Source organism: Merops nubicus, unplaced genomic scaffold (assembly GCF_000691845.1).
Source record: "Merops nubicus isolate BGI_N331 unplaced genomic scaffold, ASM69184v1 scaffold9157, whole genome shotgun sequence".
In the NCBI taxonomy this organism is placed as follows: Eukaryota; Metazoa; Chordata; class Aves; order Coraciiformes; family Meropidae; genus Merops; species Merops nubicus.
Window position 1 is genome coordinate 32349 of NW_008618287.1, and position 15967 is coordinate 48315.

At 35.1% G+C, this 15967-nt stretch overlaps 1 protein-coding gene across 1 annotated transcript in view; it reads left to right on the forward strand.

The window, feature by feature from the left end:
- The window catches only part of LRRK2 (leucine-rich repeat kinase 2), a gene marked incomplete at its 5' end in the record, with an annotated part of 63232 nt that overhangs the window by 28659 nt on the left and 18606 nt on the right, over positions 1 to 15967 (forward strand). Inside the window, 14 exon segments of the mRNA XM_008943387.1 lie at positions 1 to 42; positions 837 to 906; positions 1364 to 1584; positions 2200 to 2450; positions 3763 to 3911; positions 5694 to 5787; positions 7565 to 7751; positions 8138 to 8319; positions 8830 to 9059; positions 10061 to 10188; positions 11460 to 11678; positions 13731 to 13932; positions 14536 to 14624; positions 15517 to 15704. The exon segment at positions 1 to 42 is cut by the window's left edge and continues 30 nt beyond it. Coding sequence (XP_008941635.1) covers positions 1 to 42; positions 837 to 906; positions 1364 to 1584; positions 2200 to 2450; positions 3763 to 3911; positions 5694 to 5787; positions 7565 to 7751; positions 8138 to 8319; positions 8830 to 9059; positions 10061 to 10188; positions 11460 to 11678; positions 13731 to 13932; positions 14536 to 14624; positions 15517 to 15704 — 2252 coding nt within the window.

Consider the following 15967-nt stretch of genomic DNA (forward strand, 5'->3'; position numbering starts at 1 on the left):
CAGAGAGATTCTCCTACTTTGCCACGACATTCCTACTCTGTGGTAAGTCAGAGCCTTATTCATTGCAGGCTTTTTATAAGTCCATCTGTGTTGTCTACAGCGAAATTGTTAATAATCAATAGTTAGGAAAGGTCATGTAATCATATATATATATATATATCTCATCTCACCGTTGCTATTTAATATTTCCTTCTATTACTGTGAAATTACTGCTTCAGATCATTGTGCAGCTGAGAGATTGTTTCAGCAAAAATTTATGATCAATAAAAGGTATATGTTTTTGTGATTTGCTCAGATTTCCAGTCTGATGTTCAAACGCAGACACAGAAACTGTGAGCCTATTCAGAAAGACTTAACTACTCCTTAGTGAAACTAACCTTCAGAGTGTGACTCTGGTCAGTGAAGAGACACCATTTCCATAAGAAGATAGAGAGGACAAATGAGTGGAATCAGTCAGGTTCCTGTGAAAGGAGCTTGCCTTTTTCCTATAACTGTGAAGGGAAACTGGAGAGACTGGCTTCCCTAGAGAAAGCAATTTTATGTAATATCCTGCTCCATCCTATCACCCCACCCTAGTGAAAGACATTTTAGATTGCCAAAAAATGCACTACTTGCACTGAACTTTAAATCTACTTTTCTTTTATATTGCACAGATCAGTAAGTTTTGTAAAGGTGTGATCTCTGCTGTTTTTTGTAGAAATGTACAGTTTCTTTGTGTTCCTCCTAGAAGTTCTGATAAAATGAACCCACAATAAAAAGAAATTTACTGGATTCAGATAATTTCAGATCCTAACATTTGTCCACAAATGGTTTTGTTCTCTTCTGGAATTTTCCAGGGACCTGGCTCAGATTATGGACCATTGATGAAACAAAGAAGAAAATTATTGCCTTCTGATGAATCCCCCAGTAAGTAAGCTATACAATGTAACATATGTAACAGATTTTTCATCCTTAATGCTTTCACAAGCATGGCATGCAAAGATCTTGCTCAGAATAGATGTTTGTTTACAAAGAGGAAGGTACATTTTTGGAAACACTACAGTGGAGTATAAATAATGCAGGTAAAGGATTTTTTCCCTGCACTTGACTAATAATTTATGTAAAATTAAACAAGCCATGAAATGTCATGAGTGCCCTTATTAGCTTTAAAAAGCTACTTCTGTTGTGTAGTACATAAACGTCCATCTGTTCCCTACTGACTTAGAAATTTCTGTCTCTTAATAGAAGTCTTCATGGATTTGGATCTTAACCAGTATCCAAACATACACTGTCTTCTGTGTCTTTAGAGCCTGAGTTGATTTATCTTAATTTTAATGACACGATAAACAAAATTATTCTTTTTTCCCCATTTTTTTTTTAATAGAAGGCATCTCAAAATTTTCACCACATATAAGGCCATCAGACAGTCTTTCTTCATTGATCACAGAGAAAGAATATATTAAATCACTAGATCTTTCATCAAATGAGCTGGAGAACATTGATGCCATCAGCCACAATAGCTGCTTAACTAGTCACCTGGAACATCTTGAGAAACTGGAGCTCCACCAAAATGGTCTTACAAACATTCCAGAACATCTGTGTGAAGTAATTCTGCATCATTTTATGTAATACAAGTTGAGATTAGTTACAATGAATTGTTTGTGTCTAACAACGTAACCATAACCATACTGCTCATGAATATGGTTGTATATTTTTGCATGATTAGTCCATTTGCTCAGTTTTCATTCAGTGCCTTTATATTCAGCTAGAAAACAAAAGTCTTTTCATGGAACTGTTTTAAGTCACTTACCACAGAGAATTGCTTTAGGACATGTTCTGTACAGTAACATAATAATGTAGATGGAACCATTAAGTCATATCTGTTGAATTTTATGAAACTGAGCTAAGTAATTTTGAAGAATACTTTGTATTTTATCCTGTAATATAAATACTATGGATTACATTGATATGATTGCTATTTTCTGCTATTTTTCCTAGTGAGAAAAATATAAGTGAATTAATAAATTGTATTAAATATATCAATTAAAAAATCAAATTATTTATATTTTAGTTTTTATTACATTCACTAATTAAGTAAATTTAATAATTAGATTAATTGACTTTAATTTTTAAATTAATTATTACTTCTTAAATTATTAATTTTCATTAAATTCATGTTTTCATTTAATTTCTTAAAAACAAATTATCCTTTTCTTTCAGAACTTGAAATGCTTGACTTACTTGGATTTGCACAGTAATCGATTTACTTCTTTTCCAACTTATTTACTGAAAATGAATTGTATTGCAAATCTTGATATATCTCGAAACGACATTGGACCTTCCTTTGTTTTGGATCCATATCTCAGATGTCCAACTCTAAAGCAATTTAATCTTTCGTACAATCAGCTGGTGTGCATTCCTGAATTTCTTACAAATGTTGCTGAAAATCTGGAACAGCTGTTGCTAGAAGGGTGAGTAGCATTATTTAAGGGACTGTAGCAACACAAATGTAACAGCCAATAATATATTTGTGTCCAGAATGATGACTGTTACAGCATGGAAAGAGTTGTTTCATCAGCAGTGAAACACTGGTGTTATCTTCCAAATACGTGAATTGCCACAATTTTCAGTGTTGTTTTACAAAGCAAATGAGAATATTTGTGAGCCTTCACAGAATCTAATAACATTGCAGTTTCAGTAACATACCAAAAATGTAGTTCAGCGTTTTTCTGCTGCCATACCATTTGTCCATAGGACTGTCTCTGTTGTATAACATATTCAACCAAGTTTTCTGTATACAGAATACCATTTCCACTGTATTTCATATTCACCAAAGGTTTCTTGGAAGTAGAATTTGTGGAAGTGCATTTATTGATATGGATATATTTTCAAGAGCAAAACCAGAAAAAAATACATCGTTTTTTGTTTACCACCACTTTTTATCATATTTGTTAGTGAGTTAATTCATACCTGTATGAAATTCTTAGGAATGTTATTATTGATAACTCTGTAAACTGCAGATACTGTCTCATTCATCTCCCATAATTTATTTTAAATAAGGTGGTGATATTTTTTACACAGAAGTTCACACAGAATAAATATAGCAACATATATAACTAATACAAGCAATATTAAATACATGAATCAAATCTGCAAAAGCAATATTTTAAATTCAAAATCCTGTTGAGCTTCTTCCTTAGCTTCATTTTGAAATTTATTCACAATATTACCCTTACAAAATAGTGCTACCTGGTTCTTTTCTCTCTTTATTTTCAGGATCTTTGTCTCGCTCTGGTGTTCTTCACAGAATACATTGTTTGTAACATAATATACTCATCCTGAATTGTATCCCCTGCATGGTATTCCATGCTTTTTTTTTTAGATTTATAGTAATTCTGTGATTATAATCCTCCTGCTAACACATATCTTTAGTAAACAGAACTACTCAGAAATGCAACAGTCATTTTTATGTGGGATGAGTTGAAGTATGTTATCAGGAAGTGACACCTGGTAGCAGATTCTGACATTTGCTCTCCAAATTAATTAAAGCAATCTTAATATTGGTCATGTTATTCCATGTTGCCACATGTACCAGTGTGTGTGTGTTAACTGGTCAGTCTCTATGTAGATGAAAGTCTTTTTTTTGGTTTACCAGTGTAAGGTAGCATTGTCAGATCAATACTGTTTACTTTCACTTCTTATCTAATAATAATAACTAAATGAATTTTTAAAATAAATGAATTAATAAAAAATTGATTTTTTTTTCCTTTCTTGTTATCACAGAAACCACATTTCATGCATAAATTCACCCATATGCTTGAAAGAACTCAAAATTCTAAACATTAGTAAGAACAATATTTCATCCCTTGCTGAGAATGTCTTCATGGGCTGTACGAAACTGGAGCAGTTCAATGCCAGGATGAATGCTCTTGGTAAGTATCTGTGAAAATAGGATCCACCTTCTAGAAACCATTCCAAGTCACAGAATTCCTCAGCCACCAGCATTTGACATCTGGGGAGAACAGAAATGGAAAATACCACAGATGCTTGTCCTTGAATTTACAGTTCCCTAAGCATCTGCTTTTGGCCATGGTTGGCAACAGTGTGTATGCTTCCCATGGGGCTTGACAGACATTTGATCAGACTCAGTGTAACTCTTCTGTTTTTTACATTTGTAGTGGATGCTATAAGATGCTTGAGTGGACTTGAGATGGTACATACTGTTGGGGAAGCTTCAAGGCAGAGGAGGTCGTTCAAAGTTAGATTACATATCTAATACTAATACAGGTGTAATACTGTACTGAAATACAGCTTATACAAGGATCCTGGTTTGACCCAGAAATCATGTGGTCCACAGAACGAAGGAAGAGATTGTCCCACTGTATTTGACACTGGTAGGGCTGAGGTGCTTGAGTGTGTCCAAAGGCAGACAATGAAGCTGGTAAAGGATCTAGAGCACAAGTCTTATGAAGTACATCTGAGGGAACTGGGGTTGTTTAGCCTGAAGAAAAGGAAACTCAGGGGAGTGCTTCTTGCCCTCTACAATTATCTGAAAGGAGGTTGTAGTGAGGTGTAAGTCTTTTTCCCAAGAAACAATTGATGGGATGAGAGGAAATGGCCTCAAGTTGCACTGGGGGAGGTTTAGTTTGGATGTCAGGAAAAATTTCTTCACTTGAAGTATTGTCAAGCATTGGAACAGGCTCTTCAGGGAAGTGATTGAGTCACCATCCCTGGAGGTATTTAAAAGATGGGCAGATGTGGCACTTAGGGATGTGGTTTAGTGGTGGACTTAAGTAGTGTTAGGTTTACGGTTGGACTTAATGATCTTTAAGGTCTTTTTCAACCTAAATGATTGTAGGATTCTTAGTATTGCCACACTATATCCAGCATTGCCTTCTGAATAAGACAGGGTGTTTGATTCACTTGCCTGAACACAGGTGTCATTTGAGATTCCCTAAAGTATTGCACCTGCCTTACAGCTTCTGATCCAGAAAAACCAGGTCTTCCACAGCTGCTGTGGTATCTCCAAACCATGTGCAGATAGCTCAGGTACCAGCGGGCAGAACACCTCCACTAGAGCCTATTGTTTAAGCAATTGAATTGAGTCCAGAGTGTGTTTCAGTGGCTTAGTGTATTTGATGCAAACATGCCAGAATTAATTTACCTATGAAAAATACAAATTACATAAATGACATTTTAATGGTACTGCATTATTTCATAAGATACTGTCAGAATTTCTGTTTTCAAGGCATAAGATCTTCCATTTTGAAATTATTGTCACACTAATTCAGAAGGTATCTTTGCCACCTAAATGAAACACAACCAAGCCGTTAGAGTCATTTTTATGCACATAAGACCCACCACTCACTGGGTGAATTATGGGAAGGTTATGTATACTGGCAATACAGTAAAGTGTAAGTAAGATTATTGCAATGTTTAACGCTAATATGAGATAAAGTATAATAGTATGTAATGTGGTAAAAGCCAATATATTAACTCCATTCTAAACTTGTTTCATTTTGAGAGTATAGTTTTAAATAAACTGTAAAAAAAAGATAAATCTGATTCTGCCTTTGATAGCTTGTACAAAGACTTGTGTATAGAAGATGACAGACTGATCTTTTAGTCTGGCTTTGATTTTAGAATGTTCTAGTCTTAAAAATAATTTAAACAGTTCTGAGAAGTAATAGGATTAACCTCTTTTTCTTCTCTAGAAATAATACCTGACTTGTCATCCAGCATAACAAGCTTAAAATTGTCCCAGAATTGTTTCATTAATGTGCCAGAAGCAATTCTTCTTCTACCACAGTAAGTTTGGTTTTGGTTTTTTTTTTTTTTTGTTTGTTTTGTTTTTGTTTTTGTTTTTTTTTGTTTTGGTTTTTTTTTTATTGAACTTGATGTCAAGTTCTTGATGAAGAAAGTCTGATGTCAGGACCTTTGTTAAGCAGAAAATTCTGCATGTTTTACTGATTTTCAGGAAATCCTAACAGATGTAATCCAAAATTTAGTAGCTTTTAACTGAAGACAAATCAGTCACATTTTCTCCTTTATGCTGAGAAATTGTTTTCCTCAGATTCAAATAATTACTACTGAAAATATATTGCTTGCCCGCTGAGGCTGACTGTTCGTGCTGAGAAGACCAGAAGGAATTTATTATTTTCTTGACATTAACAGTAAAGTATACCAGCAATTTTTCCTTCTCAAGAAGTTCTTGCAGTGCAAACTTGTGCAGTCTTGTGTGAACTTTAGCACAAGGCTACTGAGATTAGTTTTTCACTTCCTAAATATCACAAGATATTTACTCTTAAAGAGTGACACTTCCTCTAGATGGAATTGTGATAAAGATGCATGTGACATTTATTTTGCTATACCTTCAAAGCATTACTCGTGTGAAAATCAGACTTCTGCTTTTTTTTATAGAAGTTACTGACCTTAACAGGTCACTGGAATCAGATTATGGAAGGATTGCTTGGAAGGGATGATCAGATCAGTTATCTGATAGATGTGGGTAGATGTGAGTGCTGATGGCATCATGGGAAGGAGAGATCCAGATTTGTAAACTTACATCAATCAAATTTACATAGAACATATCATTGTTAACATGGTATTACACTGTTTCAGCATGCTAACATTTATATTCAAAGCAGCAGATTTAGTGGATGTATTGAAAAAGGCACAGTTTTCCACTTCTACACCTCCCAGCCCAGACGAATCAATAAGGAGTTGCATGGATTTTTTGCATGCTTCATGTTGCACAGGAACATAAACAACTTATTTGTCCAGAAGATGACTTACAGAAATGAAATGTTCTTTTTTATGTAGTTCTTAAATACATGTGTAGCTAAACTATATCATTTATGCGCACACAAATATTCACAGAAACATTCTGGTAAGAGAGTGAGATATCCATGCCATCTGATGCTAGTCTCCTAAGTTAGGAACAAGAAAGAGAATAGTTCAGATCACCTAGCGAGGCTCCACAGTTTGTACATGGAATCTTGGGTTCTAGAAAGTTGTTAGTACCAGCAAGTTCCCCATATGCTTTTTTTTTAAATTTGAAATTTATAAAAAAAGCACATGAAAATATATGTTAGTATTATGTTAGACTGCAATTGTAAGCCGTATTTATCTGTGTCTTCTACTAATCTGAACAAAGCCATGCATGTCTGGAAATAGCAGAAAGAAGTGCCCTATTATCACAATAGGAACACTTCTTCAAAGTTATTCTTTGATTTACTGTCTTTAACATATCCACGCAGTACAGTGGGGGTGCTTATTTTCATGACCAGGCAATTTCATTCACAGAAAAATAGATTGAGAGATTATTATTGTGAGTCAATCATATGTATTTTCTTATATTTTTTTCTGAAGTAGTGAAGACTTTCTTATAATGTCATCTTAATTACTTTTGCTCGTAGTAGTAATTCTCTACCTTCATCTGTTTACATTCCTGTCAGAAAACTAGCTGTTCTGACATCTAATCCATTTGTTTATTTATTAAAAATTAATGTAGTTTCAGTTAATCTCCATTTCCTTTTTTTAATTTGTTAACTTCTCTCTTTTTTTTTTATTTTCATGTTTTTAGTTTGCGATCAGTAGATTTAAGCCAAAACAAGATTATAAGCCTGCCTGGACCAATGCACTGGAAATCATTAAACTTAAGGGAGCTGTTATTTAATCATAATCAAATAGATGTCTTGGACTTGAGTGAAAAGGCATGTGCATGGTCTAGGCTAGAAAAGCTACACCTGTCCCACAACAAGTTAAAGGAGGTAAAGTGTAAGATTCTACCTAAAGAAAATGAAATCCCTTTTCAGTTGAATGCAGTTTTTCAGTGTTTCAATGTTCATTTGATTTTCATGTCACCTCTCTTATCACTGTTAATTCTATTAATAATATGGTATGTAAGTGCAAGTAGTCGTTCTATCACTATGTTCTATTCAGCTTTTGTGTCTGGACTGTGTCATATAATCAGTTTGTATAGTGAATTCATTATGAGGTCCTTTATCTATTAGTGTGGGATATTAGGCCTGTTTATTAAAAAAGGTTAAACTACAGCAGTAAAAATAATACCTAGGTTTTAAAAATATGTAATATATTCATGCTCATACAATTTTTTTTTAACACTGAAAAGCCCTTTAAATGTTCTTTTATTTAGATTCCTCCTCAGATTGGCTTCCTAGAGAACTTGACTTCTCTAGATGTAAGTCATAATCCCGACTTGAGATTCTTTCCAGATGAAATGGGAAGACTTTCCAAAATCTGGGATCTTCCTGTGGAAGGACTCCATCTTAATTTAGACTTCAAACATGTGGGATGCAAAGCCAGAGACATTATCAGGTTTGTTGCCCTGTTTTTCTTCAGTATTCTTGTTTTGCTTTCATGGGATATGCAGTAAGCTTTAAGAAAACAACATATGCTTTTGAAAAGACATGCTGGTTTGTTGTGTGCATGCTGCTTTATGAAAGGTATCGTATCATACCAACACCCATACTTAGATTATAGTGATTTAGACTATCTATAGTAGTATTACGTGTTAAATTTGGTGCTTCTATAAACCATGCAATAAATGCTTCTTACCAATTATTTCTAATATGTTTCTTGTGTTCCCTGGTGCATTGCACAAAGCACATTTTTGAGTAACTACAAAACAAAAAGAGACATGTTCTGAATTAACCTTTAACTTTCAAATCAGGAATTGGAGTAGACTGTTAAAACCCCAGTAACATCATATAGATACTGAAAATTAGAAGAAAATTGTATGGGTATAGATTTTTCCTTCATCTTGAGTTCTGTTGGTATTTTTCTTCATTACACACTTCAGTGATTTCTTCAAAATTTTTACACCAGATTTCTTCAACAACGACTGAAGAAAGCTGTACCTTATAATAGAATGAAGCTCATGATTGTTGGGAACACTGGCAGTGGGAAAACCACCCTGCTACAGCAACTAATGAAATGCAAACGGACAGAACTGGGCTCTCCAAAAGCTACAGTAGGCATTGATGTGAAAGACTGGATCATTCAAGGCAAAGGCAAAATGAAGAAAGAACTTATATTAAATGTGTGGGATTTTGGAGGTATTTCAAGAGCATATTGTCCTTTACTATTGTCTTTTCTAACACATTAATCCATTACTTAGAGTCAGCCTGTGAAATTTTGAATTGTAAACAGTAGAATCATGCAAGCTTCCACCAAAAGACAAGGAACCACTTATAAATTAGTGAATGCTGTAAATTGGTGGCTGATCCCTCAAATTTAATATAAAGCCTCAGGAATTTCTCATGACCATGTATTCTGACCACTTTTTTAAACCACAGCACTTTGGAGCTGTCATTCATAACAGCAAGAAACCACCTCTAATGACTAGAAAAATCATCTTCCACTCAGCTCTGGTTTTCCCTTTTATAGTCTGGGTCTCTCTAGGCTCTACAGTGTCACTGGTAAGGTCAAAGAAAACAAAGTTCTTAGGAGGAGTCTTTGAATTTTTGGATTTTGGAAAACTTTTGACGTTCATTGGACTCCAGAAGCACTTCTAAAATTGAGGGTTATTTTATGTTATAGAAATGTTATTTTTAAACACTGGTCCATGGTCATTTAAAGACAGTCACAGTGGACAAGCACAGAAAAGCAGGTTCAAGCTGAATGTCCAGCTTCAGTTGTGATTTTAAGTGCTTAATCATGTGAACTTGGGAGTTTTATTTTGAATTTACTGAAAGGATAGTTGCTGACGAAGGAATGGAAGAAGGAAGGAGTGAAGGAGAAATTCAGTATTGGAGTTTTAAAAGAACTATGACCTTTCAAGTTGTCTTTGCACCAACCATGTTTATCCAGTTGTTAAATCTTCAACTTAAGGGCTTGAAACTAGCTGGTATATTTCAACACTACACTTCAGTCAATGCGCTACCACAGAATACCTACCTAAAACTCATAGTTTATTACAGGTTTCCTGTCAATTTAGATAATTTTCTGTAAACATTATTTTAATTTGTGAATTAGTAATCTGAGAATAAGCTTTTTGTTGCCATTTTGTGATGTAAAGCTGTTCAAGTACTAAACAGTGGAAATTTTTTATCATTAGGACAAGAAGAGTTCTACAGTACCCACCCTCATTTTATGACCCAAAGAGCTTTATATCTTGCTGTTTATGATCTCAGCAAAGGACAAGCAGAGGTGGATGCTATGAAGCCATGGCTTTTTAACATCAAGGTAAACCACAGATACGTACAGAATGGAATTTCACTTTCCAGAGAGCTGTCTGTGAACAGCAAAATATTGGTAAACACATATATTTTTAGATAGGGGAAGATGAAAGGAGGTCTTCAGCAAATCAAAGTGGTCAGATCAACAAGAACTGCAGTGTATCATAGGTTTAATATGGCAATATTTGTAGACATGCAAAGACATGCTCAGCACTATTTTCTACTTAAAATGGTACAGTGATGTGCTAAAGAATAGTGTGTATGTTCTAGGAATATTTTGAATTGACTGATAAAAATAAAAAAGGGTTAGTGTTAAAGGGATGACAAGTTACACCTGCCTTTTCTTTTATGCCACTATAAATGCTGAGGAAACCAGAATTTGACTAATTTAAAACTGACTAGAAGCAGTTTGGAAATCATGCTGTTAAGTCCATGCGTAGCATCCTGTTGTTAATAGGAATGATTCCAGGGCTATGGTAGGAAAATGAGTCTATCTGTATTGGACTATGTATTTTTCTTTTGCTCTAAGTGTTCTGTTTTCATTTGATGGAATTGCCCCATGCTGAGTGAACATAACTGATCTTTTGTGTGCTGGTTAGCCATGGCTGGGCGATGCAATTCCATAAGGATTTTGTATACCGATCCTGTTTGTTAAACTTATCTTTTCGACTCTCTTCACCCTGATACAGGACAGAGGGTTACAGTCCATTTAGTGTTGATGAAGGCTATTTCTGATGTGTTCTCCTTTGCTGTGCAGTACTCCCTGGTGTACTTCCTGCACCGTTCTGATGAAAACTAGCAGAGTACTCTTTGCATTTCCATTTTGTTGGGCGTTTTTAGTGAAAAATACACTTCTTAATGAAGAGCAACAACAGTATTTTAGTGACCATGTCATTCATCTGAAAAGTATGAAATCCAGTTCTACAGTGCTTCCTTTATAGAAAAAAAGCTAACTTTTTAATATTTCTGTTTTGAAGTAGACTGCTCTCTGTATGTTAAAAAATATATTTTGTTTTTATAGGCTAATGCATTTTTACTGCCTTATCTAGTCAAGGCTATTACATGGGACTGAAGTTTAAGCTTGCTCTGAATAAAGACATGAAATAGTATTTCAGATTTCAAACTTATTTAAAAAATATATATTAAAAGAGGGAAAAATAATTTGGCTTTTACATAGTATTGATAGTTTTGATTAAATTGCTCACATTTTACTGGACATAAAGCAATAACATCAACATCCACTACAGAGCTCATCAGCTGTTTGGATCTTACTAACAGGCTCGAGCTTCAACATCCCCCGTCATACTTGTTGGCACCCATTTAGATGTTTCTGATGAGATGCAACGTAAGGCCTGCATGAGTAAAATTACTAGAGAGCTACTGAATAAGCGAGGCTTCCCAGCAATCCAGGACTATCACTTTGTGAATGCTACAGAAGAATCCAATTCCATTATCAGGCTTCGGAAAATCATAATAAAGGAGAGTCTTCACTTCAAGGTATGCTACATCCTGTTGGCAATATTGAAAACATCTCTTTTTTAGTTAAGTATATACATTTTTAAACATTAATTAACACATAATTAGACACATTTTTAGTGTGATAGCAAGCTCATCTTGTCTTCTGTAAAATCTTACACACAGCAAAATAATGAAGGAAAATCATCACACCTGTTTTCATTTTCTACCAAAAAAAAAAAAATTTGGTAAAAATCTTAGCTAAGTTATATTTTCAAGCAGTAGGACTATAAATAAAATATTTAATTAAAAAATAGGCCATCTTTTTCTTACAAAGAAATCTGATCAAAAACATTTTTGTGGGATGGCAACATGTAATTGCAACATTGAGTATTGTAATATTACAAGGATCAGGAAATAAGATTTTGTGATTTCTGAAAATCAACTAATTCTCCATTTACTGATTTCAGTTTACATAGTGTGAAACTATTCCTAGAAAGAGGAAAGTGAATTAAAGCAGAAGGCCCCTTGACCTGAATGATCCTCCTAAATTGTAGAATCTGCACTTGTAGTTCTGTTGTCTCCAAAGTCATCCCTACCACTCATTCCCTGCTATCTCCACAGCGGGCTCTCTGTAGCCACAGCATGAAGCTCTAAGTGTGAATCACCTGCATGAGGAGGCTAGCCCAGGCATGGAGCTTGTAGAAGGACAGGATCCAACCTGTAGCAAAAAGAATGTACTTTTTTATTTTCTCAGTTATACAGTATCAAATATGTATAGTGTCATAACATGTTAAAGAGAAAAGGTGATGCACTATGCTACTGAAGTCAAGGCAGAACTTCATAAATCATAGCAGAGCACAAATTTCTTCTAAGTACTGCTCAGAAGATTTTGTAGAGCAAATGCTGTGTTTATGGCAAGCCTCACACTGGTGGTGTTACAAAGGAGAGAAAGAGTGCTCACACCTCTTGTTTCTCAGGAGCTACTGTCTTTAGCCACATCCATGATCTGTCTGCTCCATTCCACAGTTCAAGGAATAGCTAACCAGTGCTAAGTGGCAATGAGGTGGCCTGTTCAGGTGGAGTAGATTAATTCCACTTCTCCCACATCCAGTAGGCATGAATAAGAGCTAGTGTTTGTAAAGGTGTATGTAGCCTTATATCTCACCATACTTCTTCAGCACTCAAAAGTTCTGCTTTTTGAAAACATTTCACACTTAAATACCTAAAAATTGTTCCTGTAACATCCGCACTTCTTGCGACTGTGACTTAAGGTGATGTTGAAACTTCTACACAAATGTAAGGTAGATTGAAGGAAAGGAGATATCCTCCTTATTTAGGGAAACTACTTTGTCAAAGGAGTGTTACAAGGCACCAGCTTAGAAGTCAGACATAGTGAGGTGAGTATTCAACACTGTCATCAAGTGCTCTGAGTCCTTGAAATTACACAAGGTACTAATTCCATTTTCACAAGGTACTCGTTACATGTTTGACACATAAAAATGCCACAGTGTGTTTGTGTTTAACTTCTTTGAGAAGGTTACAAACTGAGAATTCAATTTGGGAATGCTGGGAAAATTATTTACCATCTCCTCAAAAAAATTACTAGCTCAGCAGCCATGGAGAATGAGGAGCCTGGTTGGGTGCTAGCTAATACTAAATGTCAAAGGATGTCTGCAGAAAGGAACTCAGGCTCAGGAAACAGGGAAAAAGCACCCAACTGTTTCCCCCAAATGTCTCTAACTAAGATGTTTGACATCAACTGTTCATACAGTGAATATCTTCCTTTCACTGCAAATCAAAGCTTCTCTTTGAAATGATGTCTCAGAAGACATTATTTTTATTGTTATGTACATGTAATAAGGAATTATTTTCTTCTTTGTTTATTCATTTATAGAAAGACCTTCATATTATAATTTTGAAAGAAGAATTAGTTACATCTACCTTTCAGAAGCCATGTTAGTCAACAAATGAGTGTTCTTGTTCCTTGCTGCTACTATTGGGCGGATGTGTCCACCATACATCTTAGTTTTATTGTCTGAATTTCACATGAATAAATTAATACATTTAAGGTTATTATTCCTAATTATACAGATCAGAGATCAGCCAGTGGTTGGTCAGCTAATTCCTGACAGCTACTTGGAGCTGGAGAAGAGAATTTTGCTGGAACGTAAAAATGTCCCAACTGAATTTCCTGTGATTGATCAGAAACGCTTACTGGAACTGGTACAAGAAAGCCAGTTACATCTGGATGAAAATGAACTTCCTCATGCAATTCACTTTCTGAATGAATCAGGTAAAATATTCTGTGCAATGTCTGTTTTTTAACACTTTGTGGCAAATCTGCAGCATTTTTAAATCTCACACAAGGCTGCTGCAAAGTGTTGAGCTGAAATGCTTAAGATTGGGTAACATTTGTTTGATAATCCAGATTGTTATGTCATAAAAGAACTCCATGATCTAAAGGATCAGCACCATAACAATTTATATCTCTTACCCCTTCTTGAAGAAATCATACCTGCTGTTTAGACAGCACAGCTTCTGAAGAAAGATGCAGTTGCTGTAAAAGCCTGAACAGAATAGCAACTGAGGAATGTATGTAACAGCTTGTCTCAGCGCCATGCAGACTTCCTAAGATTAAATAATAAACCACACAGAGCATAGCTGCTTGGCAAAAAACCAAGTCAGATTACAAATCTAACAAAACACCTGCAAGTGAAGGTAAAACTGAAAAAACCATGATTGCATTCTACTCTCGAGACATTGAAATAAATTCAGTAGCTGTATTTATTATTCAAATTACTTAAGTCACATAAGTAAAACAGTCCAGAGTGGGGTGTTTACTTTACTTAATATGGAGCTTGAAAATGCATTGCTAACTACAGTGTTCTTTGTGCAGGTGTACTCCTTCATTTTCAAGACCCAGCACTACAGCTAAGAGATCTGTATTTTGTAGATCCTAAGTGGCTATGTAAAATCATGGCACAGGTTAGACTCTTGTTACCCTTTCTATCTGCATTCATGAAACTTTTTTTTTCCCTGTCTGAAGCCACTCTAACTTACCAGTGATTCTGCTTCACCATTTCTTCACTGTTTCATGATCTAGAATTTTCTCAGGGCCCATATTGACTTACCTGGCTCTTTCTATTTGCTTTCTAGACAACTGTCTGTTTCAGTGGTTCTGTGTTCTTATGCTGTAATGTCCAATATCAATTAAACTGCACCAGACACAAGAATACATATAGAACAGAAAAAAAAAAAAAAACACCACAGATGAGAAGTAATCCTGCAGTGTGTTCTGAGAGGCTGAGATGAAAGCTGGAACTTTGGATTAAAGTAGTAAGAATGGGGAAAGAAGGGTCATTGTACGCTTAGTACTGATGGCAGAGGGATGTGAGTGATATGGATTCACATGTTGTGATGGGAGGGTAGCAGACTGAGGCCAACTGCTTATATGGGACCATCATTGAAATATTTGTCTAGAAACAATCTCAAATTTATATATATATATATATATTCAGATTTCCTATCCTCTGAAAGTTTACCTTTCATTCAGAGCAGGAAATGGGATGGCAAAAATGTAAGTGTGAGCCTTTAAAGCTGATGGGATTAAGAGTGAGAAATGACCTAGAAGATCACAACACAGAGTGAAAACTACTGAACAATGATAGCAAACAAATGGCTTGGAGACATTAATTTTTTTTTCACTGTTCTCTTCTTGCTGGCTAGCATTATAGAAATGTTTGGTTTCACTGAGAAATGGCGTCCATTTTTTCCCCCAAAATAATAGGTTACCAAATATTTCAGGGAAAAAAGTTTGTCAGGAAAATACAATCTATTGATAACTGTGCACCTAAAACTGTTTTACATTTTTTGAAAGATTCTGACAGTGAAAGTGGAAGGCTTTTCTAAATATCCTAAGGGAATTGTAAAGCGTTCAGATGTGGAAAAATTCCTTTTAAAGAAGAGCAAGTTTCCTAAGATCTACATGTCACAGTACTTTAAGCTTCTGGAAAAGTTTCAGATCGCTTTGCCCTTAGGAGAGGATCAACTACTAATCCCAAGCAGGTAAGCAAGGAGCTAAGCCCAGAAATGACAGCCGTAGAGATCGATCAAAATAAAAAGCTCCCATCAGGCTAACTAGTTTAACTGATCATCAAAGGAATTGGCTATATGAAAGCATGTCTTAGTACACTTTCAGCAACAAGCTAAGCTGATCTTGTAGCAGATAAAGCTTACATCATATTAGTGTGGTGGGTAAATGGAATCTGTAAATGATAAAATGCTCTATGAGGATAATACCTCTGCAGTTACCCTGCTTTGAGACTTCA